The sequence below is a fragment of the Jaculus jaculus genome, chromosome 17, assembly GCF_020740685.1.
Source record: "Jaculus jaculus isolate mJacJac1 chromosome 17, mJacJac1.mat.Y.cur, whole genome shotgun sequence".
Taxonomy (NCBI): domain Eukaryota; kingdom Metazoa; phylum Chordata; class Mammalia; order Rodentia; family Dipodidae; genus Jaculus; species Jaculus jaculus.
The window spans coordinates 3,533,180-3,558,909 of NC_059118.1; the positions used below are offsets into that span (position 1 = coordinate 3,533,180).

The 25,730-nt window shown below is 46.2% G+C and overlaps 1 protein-coding gene across 3 annotated transcripts in view; it reads left to right on the forward strand.

Annotated features, from left to right (window-relative positions):
* Positions 1-25,730, forward strand: part of Ulk4 (unc-51 like kinase 4) — a 345,903-nt gene that overhangs the window by 40,237 nt on the left and 279,936 nt on the right. For all 3 annotated transcript variants that reach the window (XM_045136900.1, XM_045136901.1, XM_045136902.1), the window contains exon 18: positions 23,363-23,470. In XM_045136900.1, the coding sequence (XP_044992835.1) occupies positions 23,363-23,470 (108 nt within the window). The remainder of the gene's footprint in view (positions 1-23,362; positions 23,471-25,730) is intronic.

Below are 25,730 nucleotides of genomic sequence, written 5' to 3' on the forward strand. Positions count from 1 at the left end.
AGCCTTAGTAATCTCCATAAATGGCCAGTAAGTGATTATTCACTAAGCACTTATGGATAGATATATATGTACATATATTTGTATATTTCAGTTCTTTTGGATCATTAAATCTTTTTAAAAATATTTGATTTTTCTTTATTTATTTGAGAATGAGAAATAAGCAGGGGGTGGGAGAGGAAGAGAGAGAGAAGAATGAGAATGAGTGTGCCAGGGCCTCCAGTCACTGCTAATGAACTCCAGATGCATGTGCCCCCTTGTACATCTGGCTTACATGGGTATTGGGGAGTCGAACCTGGGTCCTTTGGCTTTGTAGGCAAGCGCCTTAACCACTAAGCCATCTCTCCAGCCCCAATTGTTTTTATGGATATAGGTGAGTATGTGTATGACATATGTGTGGATATGAGCACAAGCATGCCAAGGTGTATGTGTGGAAGTAACAGGACAATCGTGCATGGGACCTTGTGTGGGGTCTCTTGTTTGCCATGGCAGGCATCAGACGATCTGGCCCCCGAACTCTGGGATTCTCTTGACTCCTTCTTGCATTGCCATAGGGACTGGGATTGCAGACATGTGCAACACTGTGTCTGGCTTTAAAATGGACTCTGAGCATCTGAATTCTGGTTGTCTGGCTTGTACAGCAACTGTCTACCCACCAAGCAGTCTCCCATCCTTGTTATTCTTTCTGACTTATGGTCTCAATGTAGCCCAGGCTGACCTGGAATTGGTCTCAGGCTACCTTGAACTCACAATATCATCCTATCTCAGTCTCCCAAATGTTGGGATTAAGTACCACCATGCTCAGCCAAATTCAATTTTAAAGTAGATTTTTTTTTTTAACAATGTTGGTATCAAGTTTTAATTTCGTCTCATAAGGCAAAAAGTTTGTCTACTAGTAATATTCACACAATTACTAACTATACTATAAGATAGGTACTTGGGCTGGAGAGATGGCTTAGCAGGTAAGGCATTACCAGGTGTGATTCCCCAATACCCACATAAGCCAGATGCACAAGGTGGCACATGCACCTGTAGTTTGTTTACAGTGGCAGGAGGCCATGGCATGCCCATTCTCTCTCTTTCTGTCTGCCCACCCTCAAATAAATGAAGTAAATAAGGAAAAGAAAAATCAAAAAAAAAAAAAAGGTACTTTAGGGCTGGAAAGATGGCTCAGAAGTTAAGGGACTTGTGGTGGTTTGCTTCAGGTGTCCCCAATAAACTTAGGTATTCTGAATACTAGTCTCCACAGCTGATGGCAATTGGAAATTAAAACCTCTTGGAGGCAGGGTATTGCTGGGGGTGGGCTTATGAGTATTATAGCCAGTGTGCCCTTGCCAGTGTTTGACACGGTCTCCTGTTGCTATTGTCCACCTTATGTTGGCCAGAGGGTGATGTCCACATCATGAAGCATCCCCTTGAGTCTGTAAGCCAAAATAAACCTTTTTTTTTTTTTTTTTTCTCAAATGCTGCTCTTGGTCAGGTGATTTCTACCAGCACTGTGAACCTGACTGCAACAGTAATGTTGGTACTAGGAGTGAGGTTGCTGCTAGAAACCTGACTGTGAGGCTTTGGCCTTTTGGAGCTGATTTTCGAGAGGAATGTGGAAGTATTTGAAATCTGAGCCTAAGAGACACCTTGCAGTACTGTAAGTATAGCTTGATAGACTATTCTGGTCAGAGTTGAAAGACCTGAATGCAGTAAGAACTATGGACTGTGAGGTCTGGCTTATGAAGGTGAAAAGGAGCTTTGTCTGGACTGGGCTCGAAGCAGTTTGTGTGAGAGGTTTGCTCTTTTACCTGTGTCCTGAGGACTTCTGCAGGGTTGCAGTGCATAGAAACAGACTGGTGTGTGCAGAGGGATATGGCACAGAAAGAAATCTTCAAGTTGAATCTGCCACCTGTTCAGCTGCAATTGAGAGATTAAAAAAAAAAAAAACACTGAGATTGGGCCTGATGATCTTCATTCGGCAACAGAAAGAATGCAGTTTTCTGAAGGGGCCTGAGTACTCAAGGAGTGTCCTATTCTTCAAAGTTTACTTTATTCCCTCCTGAATTAATAAGTTGGCACTCTACCTGTTATTGTGGAATATAAGAAATGCAGGAGAGGGTCACTGAGTTTGCAACATGGTCTTGTGTTTTGGAAATGGCCATGGGCAGTGTGAAGCAGGTTTGCTGGTTGCCTGCATAGAGACCCCATGGGGCCATGAGGATGAACCATGGATTGCAGTGGAGACCCAGTGGAGATGCTGCGACCATGAGATGGCTGCCAAGGATAGCTGCCAGCCCTGGATGAAGTTTTCCAGGACTGTGAGTAGCCTAGCTCAAGGGGCAGAATTGGAACTCTGGAGACTTGTTGTTGGGTAGGATTGTTGGACTTAGAGATTTATCACTGACTAGAGTTGTTGGACTTGGAGCTATAGAATTTGATGTTTGCCCTGTTTAAATCTTGTATTGGTTGAATATTTCTTTGCTATGTCCAGTGCCATCTTTTGTAGCATGAATGTGTATTCTGTGCCATTATGGTTTGGGGGGAGATTTTTTCTTTTGGTACTTTGTCTCAATTAAAAGGCCTTGGATTGTGAGGATGTTCGAACATGATTAGGATTAATAAAAACCCTGGGGATTCTTAAAGTCATACTGAATCCATTGTATTTTATATAATGTATGGATACAAGTTTATGGGGGTCGGGGTGGAATGTGGTGGTTTGATTCAGGTGTCACCCATAAACTAGGTATTCTGAATCCTAGTCTTCCCAGCTGACAGCAATTGAAAATTAAAGCCTCCTGAAGGCAGTGTATTGTTGGGGATGAGTTTATCGGTATTATAACCAGTGTTTGGTACACTCTATTTTGCTATTGTCTACCTTATGTTGATCAGGGGATGATGTTCACTCTCTGCTCATTTATCATTTTCCCTGCCATTGTAGAGTGTCCTCTTGTGTCTGTAAGCCAAAATAAACATTTTTTTCCAAAGCTGCTCTTGGTCATGTGATTTCTGGCAATGTGGACCTGACTGCAACAGTACTTGCCTATGAAACCTAACAACCAGATTCAATCCCCCGGCACCCAGCTATGCAAAGTGGCACACTCATCTGGAGTTCACTTATAGTGGCAGGAGGCCATTGCTGGAATGAACATTCCAACCAAACACAGCTTATAGGAGGAAGGGAATTATTTCAAACTTACAGATTTAGGGAAAGTTCCATGAAATGGTGGGAAAAGGTAGCTCCCATTCATAAATCCAAGCAGAGACACACCACCAAACAGCACCATGAGCAAGCACAGCTATAGCTCAAAGTCTCAGCATACCTATATGCTGGAATTCAGCTATGCTCCCATGACATGCCCCTGTTAGGGGCTGAAGCTATAATCTCAATTTTAGTAAAACACCTGAGTCTATGGGGATAGACATGCACTTATACTGCCACATTCTGCACCTGGGCCCTAATAGACTCATGACCATCTCTCATTGCAAATTGTATTTAGTCCAACTTCAAAGGTCCCCATAGTCTTTGTCAACTTTAAGATTATTCCAAAGTCCCACATCTCATCTGAGATTCAAGACTGTCTTTTAACTATGTGTCCTGTAAAATCAAAACAAGTTACATATTTCCAACATATAATTGCACAGAGTAAACATTTTCACTGCTACAAGGCATAACAAGGAGAGACTGGACCAATGCAAAATCATTAACCATCAGGCAAGCATCAGACTTCTGCAGTTCCAGTCCAACATCCATAACCAATGACAACAGTCTTTGGATTTCCAAATCTGCTCCTTCAGCTGGGCTAAGTAGATGAAGAAAAAGCTTCTATCCCGAGCCAACAGTGCTCCATGGTACCCTCTGCACAGTCCTGGTATGTCCATAACACCTTTGCGTCTCCATTGCAGACCATGGTCAATTTTTAACTCCATACATTGGCCTTTCCAGCCTTCAAAACAGAAATGTCCTGTTTCCCATGCCTCATGAAGAGCCGGTTTCTCCCTCTCATCTCCTTTCAGAAGAGTTTGCATTTCTACCATTCAGTCTTTCTTGGGTAGAATCACCTCAGCATCTTTCCATTTATTCAGTGTAAGGCAGTTGGGTCATCCTTAATCATGATAATCTGTTTGACAGTAGCAGCTTCAGAAACCTAAAACCTGTTTCTGTGCCAGAGATCTTAAACTTACTTAAAATTTTCCAACTTTGAATCTTATATTTCTCAGTTCTATATCTTCCATCAAGCACATAAATCCATTACTTTTAAATTTACCTTAGGGATGGGCAGCAGAATATAGTCAGACTCTATGCCAGTAGTCCAATTCCAACAAACTTCTCTGCTATCTTTTTCTTCCCCTTTGAAAGTTCATAAGCAAAACCTCCAAATCCAATTCTGTCTTCATTTAGCATTTTCAAACTGTTACCATTATAGCCCATAAAACTTGGCTCACCACTGTGGAAGGTGCAATAACTTGCACCTTATTTAAATCCATGCTTATTTCTCCAGAACAAATTTCTAAAAGACCAAAATCCACATGGTCAGATTAATTGCAGCAAACTACCTCATTTCTTGGTACCAAATTTCTGTTGTAGTCAGCTTCATATTTCTGGGATGAACATCCAAACCAGACACTGCTTATAGGAGGAAGGGGTTTATTTCAAGGTTACAGATCCAGGGGGAAGTTCTATCAGTGACAGAAGAAGCTGCTTCCATATATCTAAGCAGAAAGAAACAACCAAGCATATCATAAAAACCAAAAGCAGCATGTACGAATGGGTGGCAAACAGCATGGAATCCACCAGAGTTCTCACTGCTATGCATACCTTTAAGGCTGGAATTTAGATCTGCCCAAAACACACCTTAGGGCTGAACCCCAGAATCCACCACCCCCAGGGTCACCTCCAGTCAGGCAGTTGGAGATCCAAGTTACAAGGTTAATAAAACATCCAAGTCTGTGGGGGACACACATTTGAACTATGACAGTAGGCATGGTTATATATTTCTTCGGTATCAAATGTTAATTATATGGAGTTACTAAAATTAAATCATCCTTGCATTTGTATAAGGAACTCAACTTGGCTTGTATCTTTATAACGTACTGAAGTCTCTTTGCTAATACTAGTTTTTTTTTTTTTTTTTTTGAGGTAAGGTCTCACTCTAGCCCAGGCTCACCTGGAATTCACTATGTAGTCTCAGGGTGGCCTTGAACTCACAGCGATCCTCCTACCTCTGCCTCCCAAGTGCTGAGATTAAAGGCGTGCGCCACCACACCCGGCTAATACTTGTTTTTTAATGTATGGATGGGCGTATGTTTGCCGTGGTACATGTGTGTAGGTTTCAGAGATCAACTTCAGGGTGTTGATCCTCTCCTGAAACCCTGTTTTGAGACCGGATCACTCTTTTTTTTTTTTTTTAAATTTTTATTAGCATTTTCCATGATTATAAAAAAATATCCCATGGTAATTCCTTCCCTCCCTCCCCCGACACTTTCCCCTTTGAAATTCCATTCTAGACAGGATCACTCATGTTGTTTGCTGCTGGGAAGGCCAGTCTAGTTCTAGATTCTTCTAACTCCATTTCCTGTTCTCTTAGGTGCATTGGGATGACAGATTACAGATGTATGAACCACTTTGTGTCCAGCTTTATGTAGCTACTGGGGATCTTAACTCCAGAGCAAGTACCTTTAACCCCTTAGCAATCTCCTAAGTCCTCCTGCTAATGTTCTTTTTTTTTTGTTTTGTTTTTCGAGGTAGAGTCTCACTCTGGTCAAGGCTGACCTGGAGTTAACTCTGTCATCTCAGGGTGGCCTTGAACTCATGGCAATCCTCCTACCTCTGCCTCCTGAGCTGCTAATGTTCTTTTCCTTTCTTCCCTTCCCCTCCCCTCCCCTCCCCTCCCCTCCCCTCCCCTCCCCTCCCCTCCCCTCCCCTCCCCTTCCCTTCCCTTCCCTTCCCTCCTTCCCTCCATCCCCCCTCTATCTTTTTTTCACAGGTATCCCTTTAGTCCAGGCTGACCTGGAACTCACTCTGAAGTCCCAGGCTGGCTTCAAACTCTCAGCAATCCTCCTACCTCTGCCTCCCAAGTGCTGGGATTAAAGGCGTGTATCACCATGCTCAGCTCCAATGTATAGTTTAGGCTGGACTTGAACTCCTGGTCCTTCTGCCTCCACCTCTTCAGCAATTTTCAACAGTCTGTACCTCTACGATTGGCAGCCTTTCTTTTGTAATCATCTCTCCATCTTTGGTTTTCTGGTGCGCATAGACATTTGTCTCATGGAATGCTTTTGGTGCTGAATTTCTCTTTTTGTTTTTGTTTTTCTTGGTATCATTAAACTTGTTCCTAGTTCCTGTCTTTCCTATAGACTATTATTTAGGTCTAGTGCAGTGATTAGAGGTAGATTAAAGCTTTCTGTTTTTTTTCCTCAATTTTTATTAACATTTTCCATGATTATAAAAAGTATTCCATGGTAATACCCTGCCCTCCAATTTACCCTTTGAAATTCCATTCTCCATCATATCCCCTCCCCATCTCAATAAGTCTCTCTTTTATTTTGATGTCATAGTCTTTTCCTCCTCTTATGATGGTCTTGTGTAGGTAGTGTCAGGCACTATAAAGTCATGGATATCCAGGCCATTTTATGTCTGGAGGGAGCACGTTGTAAGGAGTCCTATCCTTCCTTTGGCTCTTACATTCTTTCCACCACATCTTTCGCATTAGACCCTGAGCCTTGGAAGGTGTGATCGAGATGTTACTCAGTACTCCAGTCACTTCTTTCTAGCACTATGATACCTTCTGAGTCATCCCAAAGTCACTGCCATCTGAAAAGAAAGGATTCTCTACCCAAAGTGAGAGTAGCATTAATATAAGGGTATAAATATTAAGAGCACTTACTGGGCAGTTTGATAAAAGCTTTCTGTTTTTATTTTGGCAAGAATCTGTCATAAGTGATGTTGACTGCTTCACCTCTCAGCACATCCAGTAGCAGATGGTATCAAGTTCCTTATTCACCCTACTTTGAAGTTTTTAAAAATATTGTTATTATTGCTTTTTTGAGAGAGAGAGAATTGGTGCCCCAGGCCTTCAGCCACTGTGAATGAACCCCAGATGCATGTGCCTTCGTGTGCGCATGTGCGACATTGTATGCTTGTGTCACTGCATCTGGCTTATGTGGGACCTGGAGATTTGGAGATCCTAATGTGAGTTCTTAGGCTTTGCAGGCAAGCACCTGACTACTAAGCTCTCTCTGCAGCCCACTTTGGTTAAAATCATTTGTCAGATAGTTCCGCCGTACTGGAACATCTTTCCTTTGCACTGCCACTTTGTCATGTGGCATATATAGGTAAATGCTGTTGAAATAATATGAATTATGGCTCTCCTGCTGTAACCTTTTTATAAATTAAATAGTTTTAGTTCAGGATATGTTAATATTATGTTAACTGTCATTAATCACCATTGCATTCTTCTATTCATTTCCAGCACATTATTATCTACTACATTTATAATGCTATGCAAAAGTTTTTCTAGCATTCCTCTTATATATATATATATTTTTTTTAAATTTTTTATTTATTTATTTGAGAGCGACAGACACAGAGAGAAAGACAGATAGAGGGAGAGAGAGAGAATGGGCGCGCCAGGGCTTCCAGCCTCTGCAAACGAACTCCAGACGCGTGCGCCCCCTTGTGCATCTGGCTAACCTGGGACCTGGGGAACCGAGCCTCGAACCGGGGTCCTTAGGCTTCACAGGCAAGCGCTTAACCGCTAAGCCATCTCTCCAGCCCTCCTCTTTTAAAATTAATGTAGAAAATTTTACATTTCATGTAATAATGCTTTGTGATTCAGTTTCTTGGAAGAGTGACACCCCAAAGGGTGACTGGCATCAGAGTGTGGGCGCTGGGTTCCTCAGCTTCCTAAAGAATTGGATTTCATATGAGCAGTGGACGAGTGGTGACTTCATTCTCTGAGCACCATGTTCTTGTGGAATGCTGAGCACAGGGTGTTGTGGACAATTGCTGTCCTTCCTCCTATCTTGGTTATCACTGATCATTTGGTTAAAGCTCTGAGATAGAGGTTCGTAGGGCAGGCTGACCTCAAAGTTGTTATGAAAATGAGGCTAAGCTGGATGTGGTGGTGCATGCCTTTAATCCCAACACCTGGGAGGCAGAGATAGGAGGATTGCCAGAAGTTTGAGGCCAATCAGAGACTACATAATGAATTCCAGGTCAGCCTGGAGTAGAGCCCAAGACCCTATCTCAAACAAATATATATAATTTTTTTTTTTTTTCGAGGTAAGGTCTCACTCTGGCTCAGGCTGACCTGGAATTCACTATGTAGTCTCAGGGTGGCCTTGAACTCACGGTGATCCTCCTACCTCTGCCTCCCAAGTGCTGGGATTAAAGGCGTGCACCACCACACCTGGCTTAGTAATTTTTATTTATATATTTGAGAGAGAGAGAGAAAGAATATGAATGAATGAATGAGTGAATATGGATGCACCAGGGCCTCTTTCCCCTGCAAATGAACTCCATATGCATATGCCACTTCATATGTCTGGTTTCACATGGGAACTAGGAAATTGAACCTAGGCCACCAGGCTTTTCAAGCCAGTGCCTTTACCTGCTGAGGCATCTCCCTGGCCCTATATCATTTATCTTACAAGTAGAAGTAAAACAGATACAAGCAGTTAAAGGGCTAGAGAAACACCTGTGGAATTACTTTCTGTGAATTTTATTGCATGTCTTTTATGTATGCATCACATTGTACATATATGTGTTCTTACCCTGTGGGAAATAATGTAATGTTGATTTAAGTTGGACTGTGAGGATGGATGATGTTATTGTAATCAGAGAAATGTTCAGTACAAATGAATAAAAGATCCTTTGTTGCATGGTCAGTAGAAGGGTAATTCAATATCTGTGTTTATTTCTCTGAAAAGGAATACTTAATTAATGTTCAATCAAAAGAAATCAGAAGAGGAAGAAAGAAATATGGAGTGGGACAAATGGAAAGAAAATAGCCAGATGGCAGACTCACGCCTCACCATGCTGTTGTGTAAAATGTCTGTGGCCCGAGAGTTCCAGTCAGAAGTTGGAGCTTATGATGCTGTATGAAAAAGTGGACTAGTTACAACTTTCCTGAGATGTACTTTCAGTAGGATGCTAGAGTAAGGAACACAGACAAAGATGTGCCATGAAACCCTCTAATAACAAAGTCCGAGAGTCTGTGCTGCAGTAAAGTAACAGGAAGGGAGAATTCCTGGATGGAAAGACAGGCGTTTCTCAATCAAGCTTTCATTTTGTTAGAAAGCATATTGACCCTTAATTTGCATGTGCAAAATGAAAGTATGTTAAAATGGGTCAGAGGTGGTGGTACATGTCTTCAATCCCAGCATTCAGGAAGCAGAGGTAGGGGGATCACTGTGAGTTTGAGGCCACCGTGGGACTACAGAGTGAGTTCCAGATCAGCTTGGGCTAAAGTGAGACCACTTGGGAAGAAAATATGTTAAAACAGATGGAAGAAAAATTGACAGGAACTAAAAGAAGTACTCTAATTATCATTGGATATTTTTAACATAAGATGACTAAAATTAGTGCACATTCAAATACCAATGAAATTAGATTAATTAAAATAGTATACTAATTCATACATTTATAATATATGTTCATTTTGAATACATACTAGCTATTTATTAAGATTATATTCTTGCCGGGCATGATGGTTCATGCTTTTAATTCCAGCACTCCGGAGGCAGAGGTAGGAATACCTCTGTGTGTTTGAGGTCAGCCTGAGACAACATAGTGAGTTTCAGGTTTGCCTGGGCTAGAGTGAGACCCTGCCTTGAAAACAAAAAAAATATGTTTTAAGGACAAGAATATAATCTTTTTTTCCCCTGAGGACCAATATAGTACACATGAAGAATGCGTCAAATTCTAGCTTAATGAGGCTGGGAAAGATAACAAATTAAACCCAGTGCAATTCAAATGAGAGAAATGATAAAAGAAGGGAAACCAGTGTGGTATAAGAGATAGAAACCAGTGCAACCGATAGCTTATATTTTGGTAACTTATGTTACTAAAGATTGATCAAATGGTCTAAAGAAAATGAAAGGAAGTAGAAATCACTGGTGTTGCTACCGGAAGGGGTATAGCAGTACGAATCCGCCATCCACCAGAAGACCCCAAAGGAGTGAGCTGGATAAGTCTGCGTTCTGCACTTGACAGCTTTGTGAAGTAGAGAAGCTGTGTGAACACATATTTCTGTAGGTGATGAGAGAATGTAAACTACAAAGATTAACATTTGAGGGGACCTTTGTTTTTGGTGTGCACACATGGGCATGCTTGAATGTGTTTCTGTCTGTGGTTTTAAAATAATTTTATTTATTAGAGACAGAGGGAGGGAGAAGGAAAGGGAGAGAGAGAATGGGAGTGTCAGGACCTCTAGCTACTGCAAATGAACTCCAGATGCATGCACTACCATGTGCATCTGGCTTATGTGGTACCTGGAGACTCGAATCTGGGTCCTTAAGCTTTGCAGGCAAACACCTTAACTGCTAAGTTATCTCTCTAGCCCTCTGTCTGTATTTTGATTTCTTTATTCAGACTGGCCTTGAACTCACAACCCTTCTGCCTCAGCTTCCAGAGTGCTGGGATTAAAGGCCCTGTGCTGTCACACCCACTATATTGATACTTTAAGAAAATACTTTAAGATGGCTTGACGGAAGATTCCTCCTTCTCTTCTTCTCCCTGCATACCTATATTGCAGTATGTAGTCAGTATGTCCTCTCCATCTCTCCATATACAGGATCTAGTATTTAGTCAGTATGTTCTCTCTCTCCATACATATGATGCAGTATGTAGTCAGTTTATACTCTCTCCCTACATACACAGGATCTAGTATGCAGTCTGTTCTTTCTCTCCCTCCACACATGATACCGTATACGCACCGGTACCCAGCCCTCTCCGTCCAGCCATGAGATGCTGGTACATATTTGCGCCGGCACACATTGGTGCTGCTTTTGACTCACACTTGAGCACCACTGGGTCTGCTTGGCTGTGGAAGGTACAGAGCAGCAGTTCAGCACGAGCGATAGCAGTGTGGAGAGCCTCGTGACGCCTCCTGTTGTAGTAAGGACTAGTGAGGACCCAAGTCACTCTGTCATTAGGAAGAATGAGGTCACAGGCACGTGTCTAGAAGGAAATGGTGAGGGTCCTTCAAGTTGTTTCCCTTGAATGAAGGAGGTCGCATGCACTGTGGCAGGAGGAAAGGTGGATGGGTGTGCTTGAGAAGGGGGGATGGGTGGAGGAGGGTCCAGCTCCTTGGTGGCTCCTGACTGCACGGTGCAATAAGGTCACCTTCACAAGGAGCATGGCAGATGCCCGGAGCTGAGATGGAGGAGCAGAGGCAGTTGGTATCTCAGGAAAGATGAGCTGGCTCACCAGGACAGTGACTAGAGTCTGTAGAGGCCATGTTTGTGATGACCTGAGGGTGGAGGAGGCTGTCTGCTGTGTGACATTCTCTGAAGATGGCTGAGCCACGGCTGGGTGTGTTTGCACTTCCAAACCATCCTGCCCACGAGACCCTCACCCTTTCATTGCCGGGACAAAACTCCCAACCAGACACTCACTCCCTCATTGCTGGGATGAAACGCCTGGCCAGTTGCAGTTTATGGAAGGAAAGGGTTTCTTTCTGGCTTATACTCTCGAGAGGCAGTTTCATCATGGCAAGAGCAGACAGCTTGGGCGTCACATCTCCCCAGCAGCAGGGAGGAAGTAGAGAGAGTAAGCTGTGTGTGGCAAGCTGGGGCAGGCTTTAGCACCTCAAGGCCCAGCCCTCATGACACCCCTCCTCCAGCGATGTTCCACCTCCCAAAGGCTGCACCTCCCGGGGGCCAAGTATGAGGCTGAATCCCGAGCACATGAGGGCATGGGGGACGTTTTACATTCAGAGCACCACAACTCAACTGTACCGTGAATGAGACTCAAGAGTGCATTAGCTATGTGGCGAGAACAGGAGGCTGAGACGGGCTGGGTTTTCTAACCAAATTCCACGGGGAATGCTGGTCCCTTCTCCTCCAGGTAGAGTGCTGTCCAAACTCAATGCATTGTCGGGCCTATCTGGACAGTAGCAGTTGCCGTGTAAGGTTCAGCCCAGGCAGAGGGTTGTAGACAGGAGGCACGGGCTCCGGAGGAAGCTCGGAATGCTGAGGGCATCTCCAGGAGGGCCCCATTCTTCCTGCCGACTGCAGCCACCGCCCCCCCCCCAGTGCCACACCTGTGAATTACCAATGTTTGCTCTTACAGATGCACTGGATGCCTTTCCCCAGACTTTTTCTTAAACAGTTTTGTTCTAAGTTTCTGACCCTTGGTCAACCTGTAAGTAACTGCTTCTGAGTGGGGTCTAGCTCCATTCCTCAGTCCATCTCTGTCAAGAGCCACAGCCATTAGGACCCATCAACACAGGCACAGCCATGTCTATCTCCACCTGAACTGGTAGAGATAGAAGCAGCTCACAGCCCCTCCTAATTCCTCCTTCTGGACTGTTGGTGTGGGCTTGGCCTTGCGCAGAAAACAGCTCATGCAGGAAAACAGTCTGCAGCTGCCTCATCCCTGCATCGTCTGAACCGTCTGATCTTGCCACCCCTCATGCTTTTTCGATATTTGATGAGAGAAAGTTGTTGTCAAAGCCTCTCTGCTTGTGTCTACATGAAACCAGCACTGGTTAGGCGGTGCTGCAGTGTCTCCAGCAGAGCGCGTAGCCCACCTGATCTCGGCTTTACCGTGTTACCTGTGCCTGTCTTTCTTCTAATCCTTGAGTTTACCCAACAGGCCTTAGCTGTGCAAGGCCCCAGCGCATGTCTGTAAGATGAATGTAGGCAGACATCCTCTCTCTTCCCTTTGTCTTCCTGGAGCCCCTCTGAGAGCATTGCAGTGACTGTGGTCCTGTGATCCCTCTGTGAGCCAGGCCTGTGCCCTTTCTCCAGTCAGGGAAGAAAGGCAGAGCTCTGTGAAGTCACTGGGGTGGGTGGAGCAAGCGAGGGGCAGTAGGAGTAACCACAAGTCTCAGACGTCCATCTAGGCCATGGGTGGTTTGGCCCTGTACCTACAATTTCTTTTGTCAAAACATTATTATTACCATTATCCATGGTATGCAGATCAGAGCAGCTCCCTGTGCACGCTGGGCAAGCACTCTGCTTGTGGGCTGTATCCCCAGCCCTTGTACATGCGTTCATTCCAGCTTTACAATGAAATGCTGCTGAGGACAGCCCACGTTACGGCAGCACCCAGTGCAGGACGGGAAGGGCATGTTCCATTGTATTCCAGAATCAGTCATTCCGTCTTGTCCAGGCTCTGGTAATGAGCCAGGAGCTGCTTTTCAACAAGAGAAGGGCTGTTGGCAGGGCCTTCTTCCACAGCCCCCCAGGTCTGTGTTGGGCACTGCTGCTTTGTGTAACAGCCTGTCTTCTGCCCATAGCCAGTTCCACTGGTATTTGTTCCACAGGCCATGGGACCCAGCTGGCAGAACCGTTGCGGGAGCCTCTTCCTGAGACTGGCCCAGCACTGGACCTCCTCTGTCATGGTGGATAGTGCCAGCCATGGCAGCTTCTCTGTCACTTTGGAAGAAATATCCTTACACGCCCCACTGCTGGTCTCTTAGGATCATTATCGGTGTGCCAGACCATGAATTTCCCAGGATTTATCTCCTACCCTCTAGTAAGCGGTTTAGGGTTCTGTTCACCAGATCCAGTTAATAAGATGTCATCAACATGACAGGACAGTTTAATGTGCTGTATGTATCAAGATGATCAGGCTCCTGGGGTTAGGAAGATGGCTTAGCTGGTAACAGTGCTTAAGCCTGAGGGTCTGGGACTGCTCACGTTTGATCCCCCAGCACACATGTAAAAAGCTGGGCAGGGCCATGCACCCCTGTAACCCCAGTCCTGCAAGGGGAAGGAGGAGAGGCGATTCCATCACAAGGAAACAGGCAGATGAGCAATAGAGAGCACCTGCCATTCTCCTCTGTCCTCTGCATGCGAGTGCACAAGGCGAGTGCATCTCCACACACGTGCATATGCCAAACACAGCACACCACACGTGCTCTATATACACATATGCACCAAAAAAATACAGATGATCAGGGTCCCCCTAGACTGTGTTACAGCACAGCAGGAGGCCTGATATTGAGGCAGTTCAGCTCAGTACAGCTGCCTCTGCACTTATCTGCTCATTGGAGAGGAAACAAAGGCGTGCCTGGTGATGGGGATGGGTTCACTTACTTTAGCAATGATGCCACATTTGCTACCGCAGCTACCCCAGGCACCATGGCCCAAGTGCTACAAGCTACGGTCACTCTGCCCGACCCATGTAGCCTTTGCACAGGCCTCATAAGCACAGTGCAGGATGCCGGAGAGATCACCACTCCCGCCCCTCGTGGGTTTTAGTGGCACTGCTTTCTGGGGTTCCCCCATAGGCGTGGGTTTGCTTAGTGTGTGCTCCTTGAATGCACAGCTGGGCAGGTGCTGTAGCCCCAGTGCTCCCACTTGGGCTCTTCCCACAATGAATAATTACTAATTGTTCTGAGGCTAGGGAAATAACCAATGAGCCCTTGGGTGCCCTGGACAGACATGGATGGATTTGGGTAAGACTCCATGTAGCATCTGACTGTGATAAACTTGGACTGTGGTAGCATTTTAAGCTTCCAGAGATCAGTCCAAGTTCAGAGCCAGTATCTGATCACTTCACAGGGGCCTGGGTATCTTTTTGCCCACAGTGCTGTTACCCCTGGGCAGTGAGGATTGTGGAAGAGGCTCACATTCTCCCATGGCCACACTGTAGATGTCTCTTTCCTGGGAGATGTAACTAGACTAAAGTTAGACTTCACGGAGAAGCCGTAGGTCTGTGGAGCAGCGTGGGTCTGGGCTCTGGTTAAGAGGCTATGAATTGTCACAGGTGCCTCATTTAGGCTCTGTCCAATGAACCTGGACGTCTTCCATCAAGTGTCAGCTTCACAGCCTGCCATGACAGTTTACCCATGGCTCAGACTCTTGTGGGTCAGGACTCTACTCACCGCTGCGCCCTGTGACTCATGGTGGCAGTTGTGTTACCTTGTTCCTGCAGTCAGGGCTGCCACTGCCCTTCACCAGTCCCGAGTCCCATGGCTCCCACTTGGCCAGGGAATCCATGGACTTTGTTCTCAGTATTTCCCATGGTCGTTTCTAGCCATGAAGGTTGCCCCATTGCAGTTCTGCAAGATCCTGGTGCCCCCTCCCCACATACTCCCCTCACTAACAATCCCCTCCCCCCACACCAAGGTTTCTAGGCAGGCTGGTTTGGAGGGTAACTGGGCAGACACGAGCAGGGCAGGCATGGATAGGTTAGGCTAGCTTCTGTTGTGGGTGTGAGGAGCATGGCAGACTCTGAGAGGCTTGCTCTGCTGTGGGCTGAGATGGCTGTGAAGGGCACCTAACCTCAGTGTTCTAGACTACTTCTGGCTTGCCTGGGGTCCACCTCTGCAGTGCTTTAGAACCCTCGGGCAAGTGAAGCCAGTGCGGGAAGGTTGCTTGTAGACACACACACCATTTCTACTCTTAGCCACTTGGCCAGGGTTAGTCTCATGCCCGTGCCACTCCAGAGGGGCTGGGGAAAGTTCTTATGTCCCGGGAGGGTGGGTCACTGGCCAGTAGCACACTTCACGCCGCCGTGTTGCAGGCCGACTCTGCCTGGCTCTGGACAAAGGGTGTTTATCAGACGGAAGCACACAAGGTCAGGGCCCTAGGAGAAGGCTTAGAATCAGGAGGAAGCAGCCACAGTGGGTCTGCAGGCCACGGCTGCCTTGAGTCTTGCTGGGAGACCACCAGGATGAGTGAGCGACTCAGTCGGAGCTCTGATTCCTGAGCTGGGGCTGTGGCCCTGCCCTTGATCACCATGCTGGGCAAGAACAAGGAGGCAGAGGACTGGGTGACTGAGTGAGAGGATGACAAACTTCTCTTGAAGTTGACATTGGTGACTTAGTATACAGGGTGTTGATAGTGTCTGTGTTTTGAAATTTTTAAAATTTATTTTATCTCGGAGAGAGATTTGGTGTGCGTGCATGTGTGCATATGCACACACACGCACGCATGCACGCATGCACACAGTGTATTGGCCTCTTGCCATTGCAAACAAGCTCCAGATGCATGTACCACTTTGTACTTCTGACTTACATGGGTCCTGGGGAATCAAACCTGAACAGTCAGGCTTTGTAGGCAAGTGCCTTTCCTTTAACTGCCGAGCCTTCTATCCAGGCCCTGCTTTTGACTTGTTAACTCAAGATTGAACCTAGGATCTCATGGATGCTGGGGTAAGCACTCTTTAACTGAGCCGTGACCCAGCCCATGCCCTTGTTTTTTATTTTTCGAGGTTTTTTACTCTAGTCCAGGCTGACCTGGAATTCACTATGTAGTCTCAGGGTGGCCTTGAACTCATGGTGATCTTCCTACCTCTGCCTCCTGAGTGCTGGGATTAAAGGTGTGCATCACCACGCCCGGCATGCCCATTTTTTAAATGAGTATGAAAGGCTGTGTGAGAAATCTGCTCAGGTTTTTTGTTTTAATTAATTAATTTATTAGAGAGAGAGGGAGAGAGGGAGAATGGGCATGCCAGGACCTCCAGCCACTGCAAAGGAACTCCAGATGCATGCGCCCCCTAGTGCATCTGGCTAACAGGGGTCCTAGGGAATCAAACCTGGTTCCTTTGGCTTTGCAGGCAAACACCTTAACCGCTAAGCCATTCCTCCAGCCCTGCTCAGGTTTTTATTTGCAGCTCAACATGGATGATGAGTGCCCCTGCTCCCCTTCCTGTTTACTTAGTTTTAGGAGTTAGGTGTCAGTGACAGTGAATTAGCATACAGAGAATTAGCAATAGCTTACACTTTGATGTCCCCATGTTACCAAGGCCAGCTTCGTACAGTCTTCCAAGGACACTTCCAGTTATTAAATGTAGAACAGAATTTTATTCCCTTCAGCCATTTTCATCATGTTCCTGCAACCCTAGCTCCCTCTTGTTGGTCCAGGGTGCCCATCCTCTTTTTTGACCCAGCCTGTGAAAGTGACAGCTTAAGTTCCAAGTCCACAGGCGTGCTTTTACTTGCTGAAACTTAATCAGATGCATAGGGTCCAAATGAATCTTAAGTATTTTTAAAACTTAAATATTTTTATCTATTTATTGGAAGGGAGAGAGAGAGAGAGAGAGAGAATGGACGTGCCAGGGCCTCTTGCAGCAGTAAATGAACTCCAGAGGCACGCGCCATGTTGTGCATCTGTTGTGTGGGTGCCTGAGATTTGAGCCCTGGTCAGCAGGCTTTGTGAGTAAGCACCTTTAACCTGTAACTGCTGGGCCAGTTTTCTATCCCAGAAACTAGATTCCCTTTCCACTTGAGGCAGGGGAATATCTGCTATCTTAGGGGTTAGGGAACAGGGCTGGGCAGTGTGTGGTTAAAGGGTTATGTTGTTGGGATGATGACTGTAGCCGTGTCTGCCACTGGGAGTGAGGAAGTGAGGAGAATTGTCTCCTTGGCAGTAACCCTGCCACAGCTGGTAGCTGCTGGCGCTTTCCGCACTGGAGCATAGGCTGACTTCTATTTCTGCTGTTATCTGCAGCTCCACTGATGTGGACATTTAACAACTGCATTTTGAGTCTGTCAAGAGTGGCAAGTCATTTCTGCACAAGCATCAGATTTATAACTGCAGAACTTTAAAGCCTTTGCAAGCTTTATAATTCATCACCTGGCTGATTTAAACATAATTTTATTTATTTATTTGCAAGGAGAGATTGAGAGAGAGAGAGGGAAAAGAGAGACAGACAGAGAGAATGCATGTGCCAGGGACTTCAGCTACTGCAACGAATTCCAGATGCATGCACCACTTTGTGCATCTGGCTTTATGTGGGTTCTGGGGAATCAAGCCAGGGTCATTAGGCTTTTCAGGCAAGTGCCTTATCTGCTGAGCCATCTCTCCAGCCTCCCTATCCCACCCCTGGCTGCAGTTTGGTCTTTGACTTAGGAGTCTGAGTCTGGGGCATGTGGGACTGAGCACGGAGATTTGACCTGTAGTGCTAATCACATGGCTTCAGACAAAGCTGAGGAGATCTGGCTCCACCTCATCACATTTATTGTAACATGCATTTTGATTTCAAGGAGGTGGTTTGGGAAATGGCGATTGCGACTCATATCATTGCTTGTAGTGTTCAGCCAACCATGCCTGTGGCTACAAGAGCAGCTTCCATTTGTTCAGTAGACTAGGCCATGGGACAGACACACCTCCAGTGTCATGATCCTGGAGATGAGATGAAGTACTTCTCATTCTCCCTTACCTAGCATTCAACATGTACTCAGGAGGTCTGGGGAGATGGCTCCACAGTTAAAGGCACTTGCTTGCAAAGCCTGGGTTTGATTCCCCAACACCCATGTAAAGCCAAATACACAGAGGGGCACATGCACTTGGAGTTCATTTGCAGTGGCTATGGGTCCTGGCGTGCCCACACCCACTCTTTCATTCAAATAAATATAATAACAATATTGTTAAAAATACACATGGTATCTGAAGATCCACCATACTTTCTGTATCTTTTAATTTAAATTTAAATTAATTTAGATGCCAGGGAGATTTTCAGAGACTTGGAAACACAAATAAGAAAATTATCCACATGTTCTGGGATAGAAGAATTAAACCCATTTTACCTTCTCCATTCTGTTTTGTATTAACATTTTTATTTTAGTGTATGTATATATGTGTGCACCTGTGTGTGTATGCACGTGTGTGCATGCATGTACATATGGAGGCCAGAGAACAGCCTCAGGTGTTGTCAGGAATTCTGTCTACCTTTTAAGAATATTTAATTTATTTGAGAGAGAGAGAGAGAGAGAGAGAGAGAGAGAGAGAGAGAATATGAATGAATGAATATGGGTGCCCCTGAGCCTTTTGCCACGCAAACAATCTCTAGACACGTGTGCCAGTTTCTGCATCTGGCTTTACATGGGTACTGGGGAGCTGAACCCTAAGCCATCAAGGCTTTGCAAGCAAACGCCTTTAACCACTGAACCATATCTCCAGCCCATATCCCCCCTTTCTTGAGGCCAGTTCTTTCACTGGCCCCAGAACTTGCCACGTAGGCTACACTGGCTGCCAGAGAGCCCCAGAGTTACCCCTGTCTCCACACGCGCGCACACCACCGTGCCTTCCTTCTCAAATGGTTGCTCTGAAGATTAACTTGCCTGACTATGTCCCCAGCCTTCTGTGTGGGCGTTTTTCAAGTGCAATTGAACTTAGGTTAACAAAGTCATTTTTTAATCTCTTTGGCATTTTCTGTCTATATGTGTGATTTGTCCATTTTTCTTCTTAAATACTAATTTATTTTAATTGTAAAGGCAAATGGGAAATCTGTAAAGTAGCTTTGCAGAGAGCCATTGTCTGCTGAGCCCTGTTTAATGCGACCAAGTGACTTTTTGCTATGAGATGAAAAGTTGCTGTGACGTTCCTGGAATGAGCAATGTGGTGTGTCTGTTACCAGATGCCGCACTCCTGAGCCGTCGTCTGCCAGGCTGCAGGCAGTGCAGACAGCTTTATCGCTACAAGGCTCTGCAGCATTAGAGCATTTTAAATTTCCAGATACGCTTACGGCACACAACACCAGGGGATTATAAAATGGAGAAATGCTGCAAATCCCAGCAACTAGCTTTGGGAAGTAGAAATCCAGACCTAGGTTTTGAACGTGGTATAAAGTTGACTTTTTGCAAATTAACCTTTCTCTTCCAGGGTCATTGTAGACTTGCATGTGGTTGTGGAAATTCTAGAGGCCATTTAGGGCCATACCACTGTGAACGCACTCAATCTCATCTGATCTCGGAAGCTGAGCGGGTGGGGCCCGGTCAGTACTTGGATGGGAGAAATTCTAGAGGCCCTTGGCAGCCCCATCCAGTCGTGCTCTGTGGCACCATCCTGGACAACCACCAGGGTGTTGTATGGGGCCCGATTAGGAGAAGCGCAGTCTCAGCATTGGCGAGGTCCTCAGGTCCCTTCAGAGCATGCCTGTCTCACCTGCTGCAGGTGCTCCTGAGTCCTGTAACCCCCAAGTTCTCCCCGTTTCCCTTCTTGTCATTTTGAAGGTGTTGTGTGAAGAGGTGCTGGGAGATGCTCAGTGGATAGCATGCTTGCCGTGCAGGCATGGGGACCTGGATTTGGATCCCGAGGATCCATGCAAGTGCCAGGGGGTGTCCCGGGCCTGTGATTCCAGTGCTGGCGAGAGGGAAGGAAGCAGGAGCATCCCTGGGGTGGATTGAGAGCTGGGCTAGCTGAGTGCGCAAGGGCTGGGGTTAGTGAGGCCCAGTCTCATCGAATGAGGTGCTGGGCCGGGGAGACGGCTCAGGGGATAAAGTGTGGCCCGTGCTAGGCTACTCTTCAGCACTGAGATATAGTTATGGCCCTTGTTTTTATAAATGTGTTTGTGACAAGGTCTTGATATGTAGCACAGACTGTCCTTGAACTCATGGCCATCCTGCTTCTACCTCCTGAGTGTTGTGATTGCTGATGAGTGTCATCACTCGTGGCTCTCTGTTTATTTTTACAAGCAATTCCCAAGCATGTTACAGAGTGACTGGGCCACTTCCTCTTCCCACTTGCAAAAATCTCATAACTGGGCTGGAGAGATGGCATAATGGTTAAGGCGCTTTCTTGTGAAGCCAAAGGACACAGGCTGTTTGATTTCCCAGAACCCATGTAAGCCAGCTGCACGTGGTGGCACATGCATCTGGAGTTCATTTGCAGTGGCTAGAGGCCCTGGTGCATCCATTCTCTCTCTCTTTCTCTGCTTGCAGATAAATAAATAAAATGAAAAAATCATTAAAAAAAATCTCATCCTTTGGTGGTGTCTCAATTTTCCTTTTTCCATCCTGCTAGGTATGTAGTGATGCCTTGTTTAATTTGCATTTCCCTACTTTCTAGTGATGTCATCATCTTCCAGGTGCTGATTTGCCAGCTGTGCTCTTCTTTGGAGGTAATCAGATCTACCATTAGCTATTTCTCTGTTTTACAGTCTTACGGCTTCTTTAAGATCATAGTACATTTTGAGTTAACTCTTTGTATAGAGTGCTAGATAGACATCAGCATTTGCTTCATGGTTTTCTTAATAGCTGTCTAGTTTTCTAGTGCAGCTTATTAAAAAGGTTAATTAAAATGGGACAATACACCTTGAAATGTGGGTGGCACCAGTTCATGGGCCAGGGCTCTAGACTATATAAAAGGAAGAAAGTGGGCTGGAGAGATTGCTTAGTGGTTAAGGCACTTGCCTGCGAAGCCTAAGGACCCAATTTTGACTCTCCAGATCCCAGATGAGCCAGATGCACAAAGGTGAGGCAAGTGTAAGGTCGCACATGTCCACTAGGTTGCGCAAGCATCTGGAGTTTGATTTCAGTGGCTGAGGACCTGGCACGCCAATTCTCTCTCTCTGACTCTCTTTCTGTATTTCCATCCTTCTTCGTTCCTCCCTCCTTTCTTTCTTTTTCTTTTTTTTTCTGTTTTTCGAGGTAGGGTTTCACTCTAGTTCAGGCTGACTTGATAGTCTCAGGGTGACCTCCAACTTGTGGTGATCCTCCTACCTCTGCTTCTTGAAAGCTGGGATTAAAGGCATGGCATGCACAACCATGCTTGGCTCTGTCTGTCTTTCATTTTTAATTATTTATTTATTTGGGAGCAACAGACAGAGAAAGAAAGAGGCAGAGACAGAGAGAATGGGTGTGCCAGGGCTTCCAGCCACTGCAAATGAACTCCAGATGCGTGTGCCCCCTTGTGCTTGTGCATCTGGCTAACATGGGTCCTGGGGAATCGAGCCTCGAACCATGGTCCTTAGGCTTCACAGGCAAGTGCTTATCCACTAAGCCATCTCTCCAGCCCTGTCTGTCTTTCTGAAATAGCAAGAAGAAAGCAGGCTGAGCACCAGCTTTCATCACTCTGCTTCCTGGCACTGAACTGAGTGTGAGCAGCCGCTTCATGCTCCTCCCATCACGCCTTTCCACCATAATGGACTGCACTCCCTTGGACCTAAGCCACAAAGACCCCTCCCTCCTCCTTGTGTTGCTTCTGTGAGGTATTTGTTGTAGCAGTGAGAATCTAATACACGTGGGCGCACCTCAGATGCTTTCTGCCGCATGCAAGATGCCGGAGAAAGAAACACATGCTGTATGGTCACTTAAAACATATAGTCACTTTCCCATAAACCTCAGAAAATGCTAACTAATGACAAAGTCACTTTGTGACTACTGAAGGACCTTGAAGAAGCACTGGGGAATGAACATAAACTGTCTCCTTGTAGGGATGTTTCGCAAGCTTGCACCCGACACTCCACGTGTACTTAGCAGCCCATTCTAATGTGGACAGGTGTAGTTAAATCAGTTGGTCTTCAGTGAGTTGCTTAGAAGTGTCTTGTCTGCCGTGCGGCCTCCCACACGCATCTCCAGCCATCACAACACCTAATTATGAAAGGAGGCCTCTGCTTACGTGCTCAGATGTTGTGGTAGTGCTAAATTGCTCTGAATGTTTGGAGATGGCCACCCACGAGAGGCTGTCTGATGAACTCCGCTGCTGGCTGACGTGCTCTGACGTATCCTGCTGACATGTGTTAATCCCCCATAAAATTACTTGACTTCTTTCTCTCCTTTCAGTTTTCAAACTCTTGTCTTCTGATGGTGAGAACAGTCCTGTGTGTGCACCGCACTTTGAATCACGCTGTCTTCGTGGACTGTTTCCACGTTGCTTTATGTGCTGCCCGCCCCCCAGTAGGGCACCATGAGATCCCGCTGGCCTCTTCCATCCTTTGTATTCTGACATGTCACTAATTTTCTTAGCATAGTGCCTAGGAAGGGAGCTGCTGAATTTCCAAGAGGATGATCCTGAGACCTGGGCATAATATTTTCACTCAGAGTTTCTACTTTAAGAATGTTCCAAGCAGTCATGTGTGGGAACAAAGCAGGGTGAGGGGAGGGCTGTGGGCTGTGTGCAGATCCTGGCTGTGAAGTGAGCTGGTATCCAGTGGTGCTGGCTCCTCCTCCAGTCTCTGTCTCTGTAAAGAGGGCATCAGTTGTCTCCCAGGCTCCGTGGCATAGGGTGGCGTTTCCCAGCCTGCAGGGTCACCTGAGAAGTGCTGGGTGTGTGTTGACGTAAATGGGTAAATTTCTGCCTGGATCTGGGAGAGCTGCTCACTGCACTGATGTGTGGGGATGAAGCCCATGTTTTGAAAATAATCCAAAAACTGCTTCTTAAAAATGGAAGACGAATTTTGTGGTGTGTTTGATTTTTTAATTTGCAGATTGAAGCACTGAGAGGTGCACCTCAAGTAACACACCTTTTTTTCTCTTTTCAGGCAATTGCTCTCTTAACAGAATTAATTAGGGAGAACTTCAGGAACAGTAAATTAAAGCAGTGCCTTTTGCCAACCCTCGGGGAGCTGATCTATCTTGTGGCCACCCAGGTGAGACTGTCTGATTAACTCTTGCTGTTTGATGGGTTCTGACACATCCTGGCTGACACATGTTAATATCTTAAAAAGTTACTTAACTTCTCCCTGTAGAGCATGCCTAAGAAATTTAGGAGACATTCTACTTCTGGGGAAGAGTTTCCCAGAGCCTTTTCTCTTGCCCTGGCTGCCTCTTTCCTTCCCTTCCTTCTGCCTTTCCTCCCTCCCTCCCTCCCCTCTCCCCCTTCTCCCCTCCCCCTCCCCAACTTTAGGCTTCACATGCAAGCACCCCTCAACTGCTAAGCCATCTTTCCAGTCCAGTTTCTAGAGTTTTGAGTTTTAACTTGCTCCAGTGCATAGGCTGATTTTCCTTAGCTGTTGAATCATCCAGTGCACATGTTGACTTTGAGTATCAGGACAGTATTGATAGCTTTATGACATTTAGCCCTCCAGTGCAAAAACACAGTTACCAGTTGGGGTGTGTGTGTGTGTGTGTGTGTGTGTATGTTCATATACATATATATGTACACATATGCATATTTGGTTTTTCAAGGTAGGGTCTCCCTCTAGCCCAGGCTGACCTGGAATTCACTATGTAGTCTCAGGCTGGCCTTGAACTCACAGTGATCCTGGGATTAAAGGTGTGCATTAGCATGCCCGGCTTAAATATAGTTTAAGGCCAAGGAAAAAGAATAAAAAGACTCTACTGGAGATACCTGAAAGACAATGGGAAGTAGTAAGCACTGCTTTGTGTGTGTATTTAGTTGTCCCTGGAGTGGGGAGGTGGAAGTCATGAGGGAATTTGCAGAGGAGACTTGAGAAAGTCTGCATATAGCATGGTGGCTGTGGAGGGCGTGGGGCAGAAGAGGGCCTGCTTTCTTAGCTGGAGCCTTCTGGAAATGGGGAAGGTCCTGTGGAGATAGGACATTCTGTGTCTAGGGTTAGGGTTAAGGTTAGGGCAGGCATGAGGAGGGAAGGATGGGGATGGGACCCGGAGCCCAGGCAGGGGAAGTGCGGGAGCCTGCAGATGTTCCCTTCTCACACATCCTCTCTGAATGGGGCAGGGCTGGAGCAGCAGGAGGGTCACAGGCAGGAACAGTCCTTTTAGAAACAGTTAATCAGAGACTCTAGAGGAGAGTGGTGTTGAGGGTTCTCTTGGATGCTGGGCATGGGTCACTGGTGGACTGTGCCCTCTGGTGTCACTGTCTCCAAGCACCTGCTTGCCTGAGGACAGGCCTGAGGACAGCAAGCAACTGGCTGCCCTCCAGGGCTGGGGCTTCCCAGCAAGGGCAAGGGATGAGAAAGAGAACAGCCTCTCAGGCGGTGGGTGGGAGTCTGACTGGCAGGCCAGGGGTGCTAGTGGTTGAGGGGGCCTCGGGGAGGAAGAACAGGGATGGTAAAGTATGTAGTTCATGTTTTAGAGAAGTGACCAGAGCTGAGACAAGGATAAGTCCGTGATGGGCAGAACTGCACCCTGACCACAAGTACTTAGTTATGCATACCTCTTGCCTTCTACTTAAACCTAACCTTCAGCCTCACGTCAGGACCCAGAAGATGGATTTGGAGCCCCGGGACCCCTAGATAACCCTCTTCACTATGTAGCACATTGAGCACACCTCCCTCTGCTTCTCACTGGTACCCATCCCTTTAACTGGCATATTGGGCATGAGTGGCTGACCTAGTCTGTAAGAGATAGCAAAAGCTCAGGCTTGCTGGGTGTGGTGGCGCACACCTTTAATCCCAGCACTAGGAGCAGAGATAGGAGGATCACCGTGAGTTCGAGGCCACCCTAAGACTACATAGTGAATTCCAGGTCAGCCTGGACTAAAGTGAAACCCTACTTCAAAACAAAACAAAACAAAAAACCAAAAAAGCTCTGGCTTTTGCTTTAAAACTTTTTTTGCGATTCTCTGGTCTCTGCTTCTCACTGGGCTGGGGTGACAGATGTGTGTGATCATACCCAGCTGTTTATGTGGGTGATGGAGAATCTAACTCCAGCCCCCTCATGCTTGTGCGTGGAGCATTCTTACCTGCTGTGCCATCTTTCCAGCCCCATCAGGAAATTTTGTAGTAACAGAACAAAGAAAGTTGTGAATCAAAGCACTTTTCAAACACACTGGTGGAAACAGCTGGTAGGTAGGTTCCTGTAAAGCGGGGAAGTCTCTGTTGTGGCCTCACATGCCATCTCCTGTCATTCTTATTCTTAGGTTGGTGGTAGTAGGTATCTGTTAGTGCATTCTAAAGGACTTACCTAATAGTTACAAGGAAGCTAGGT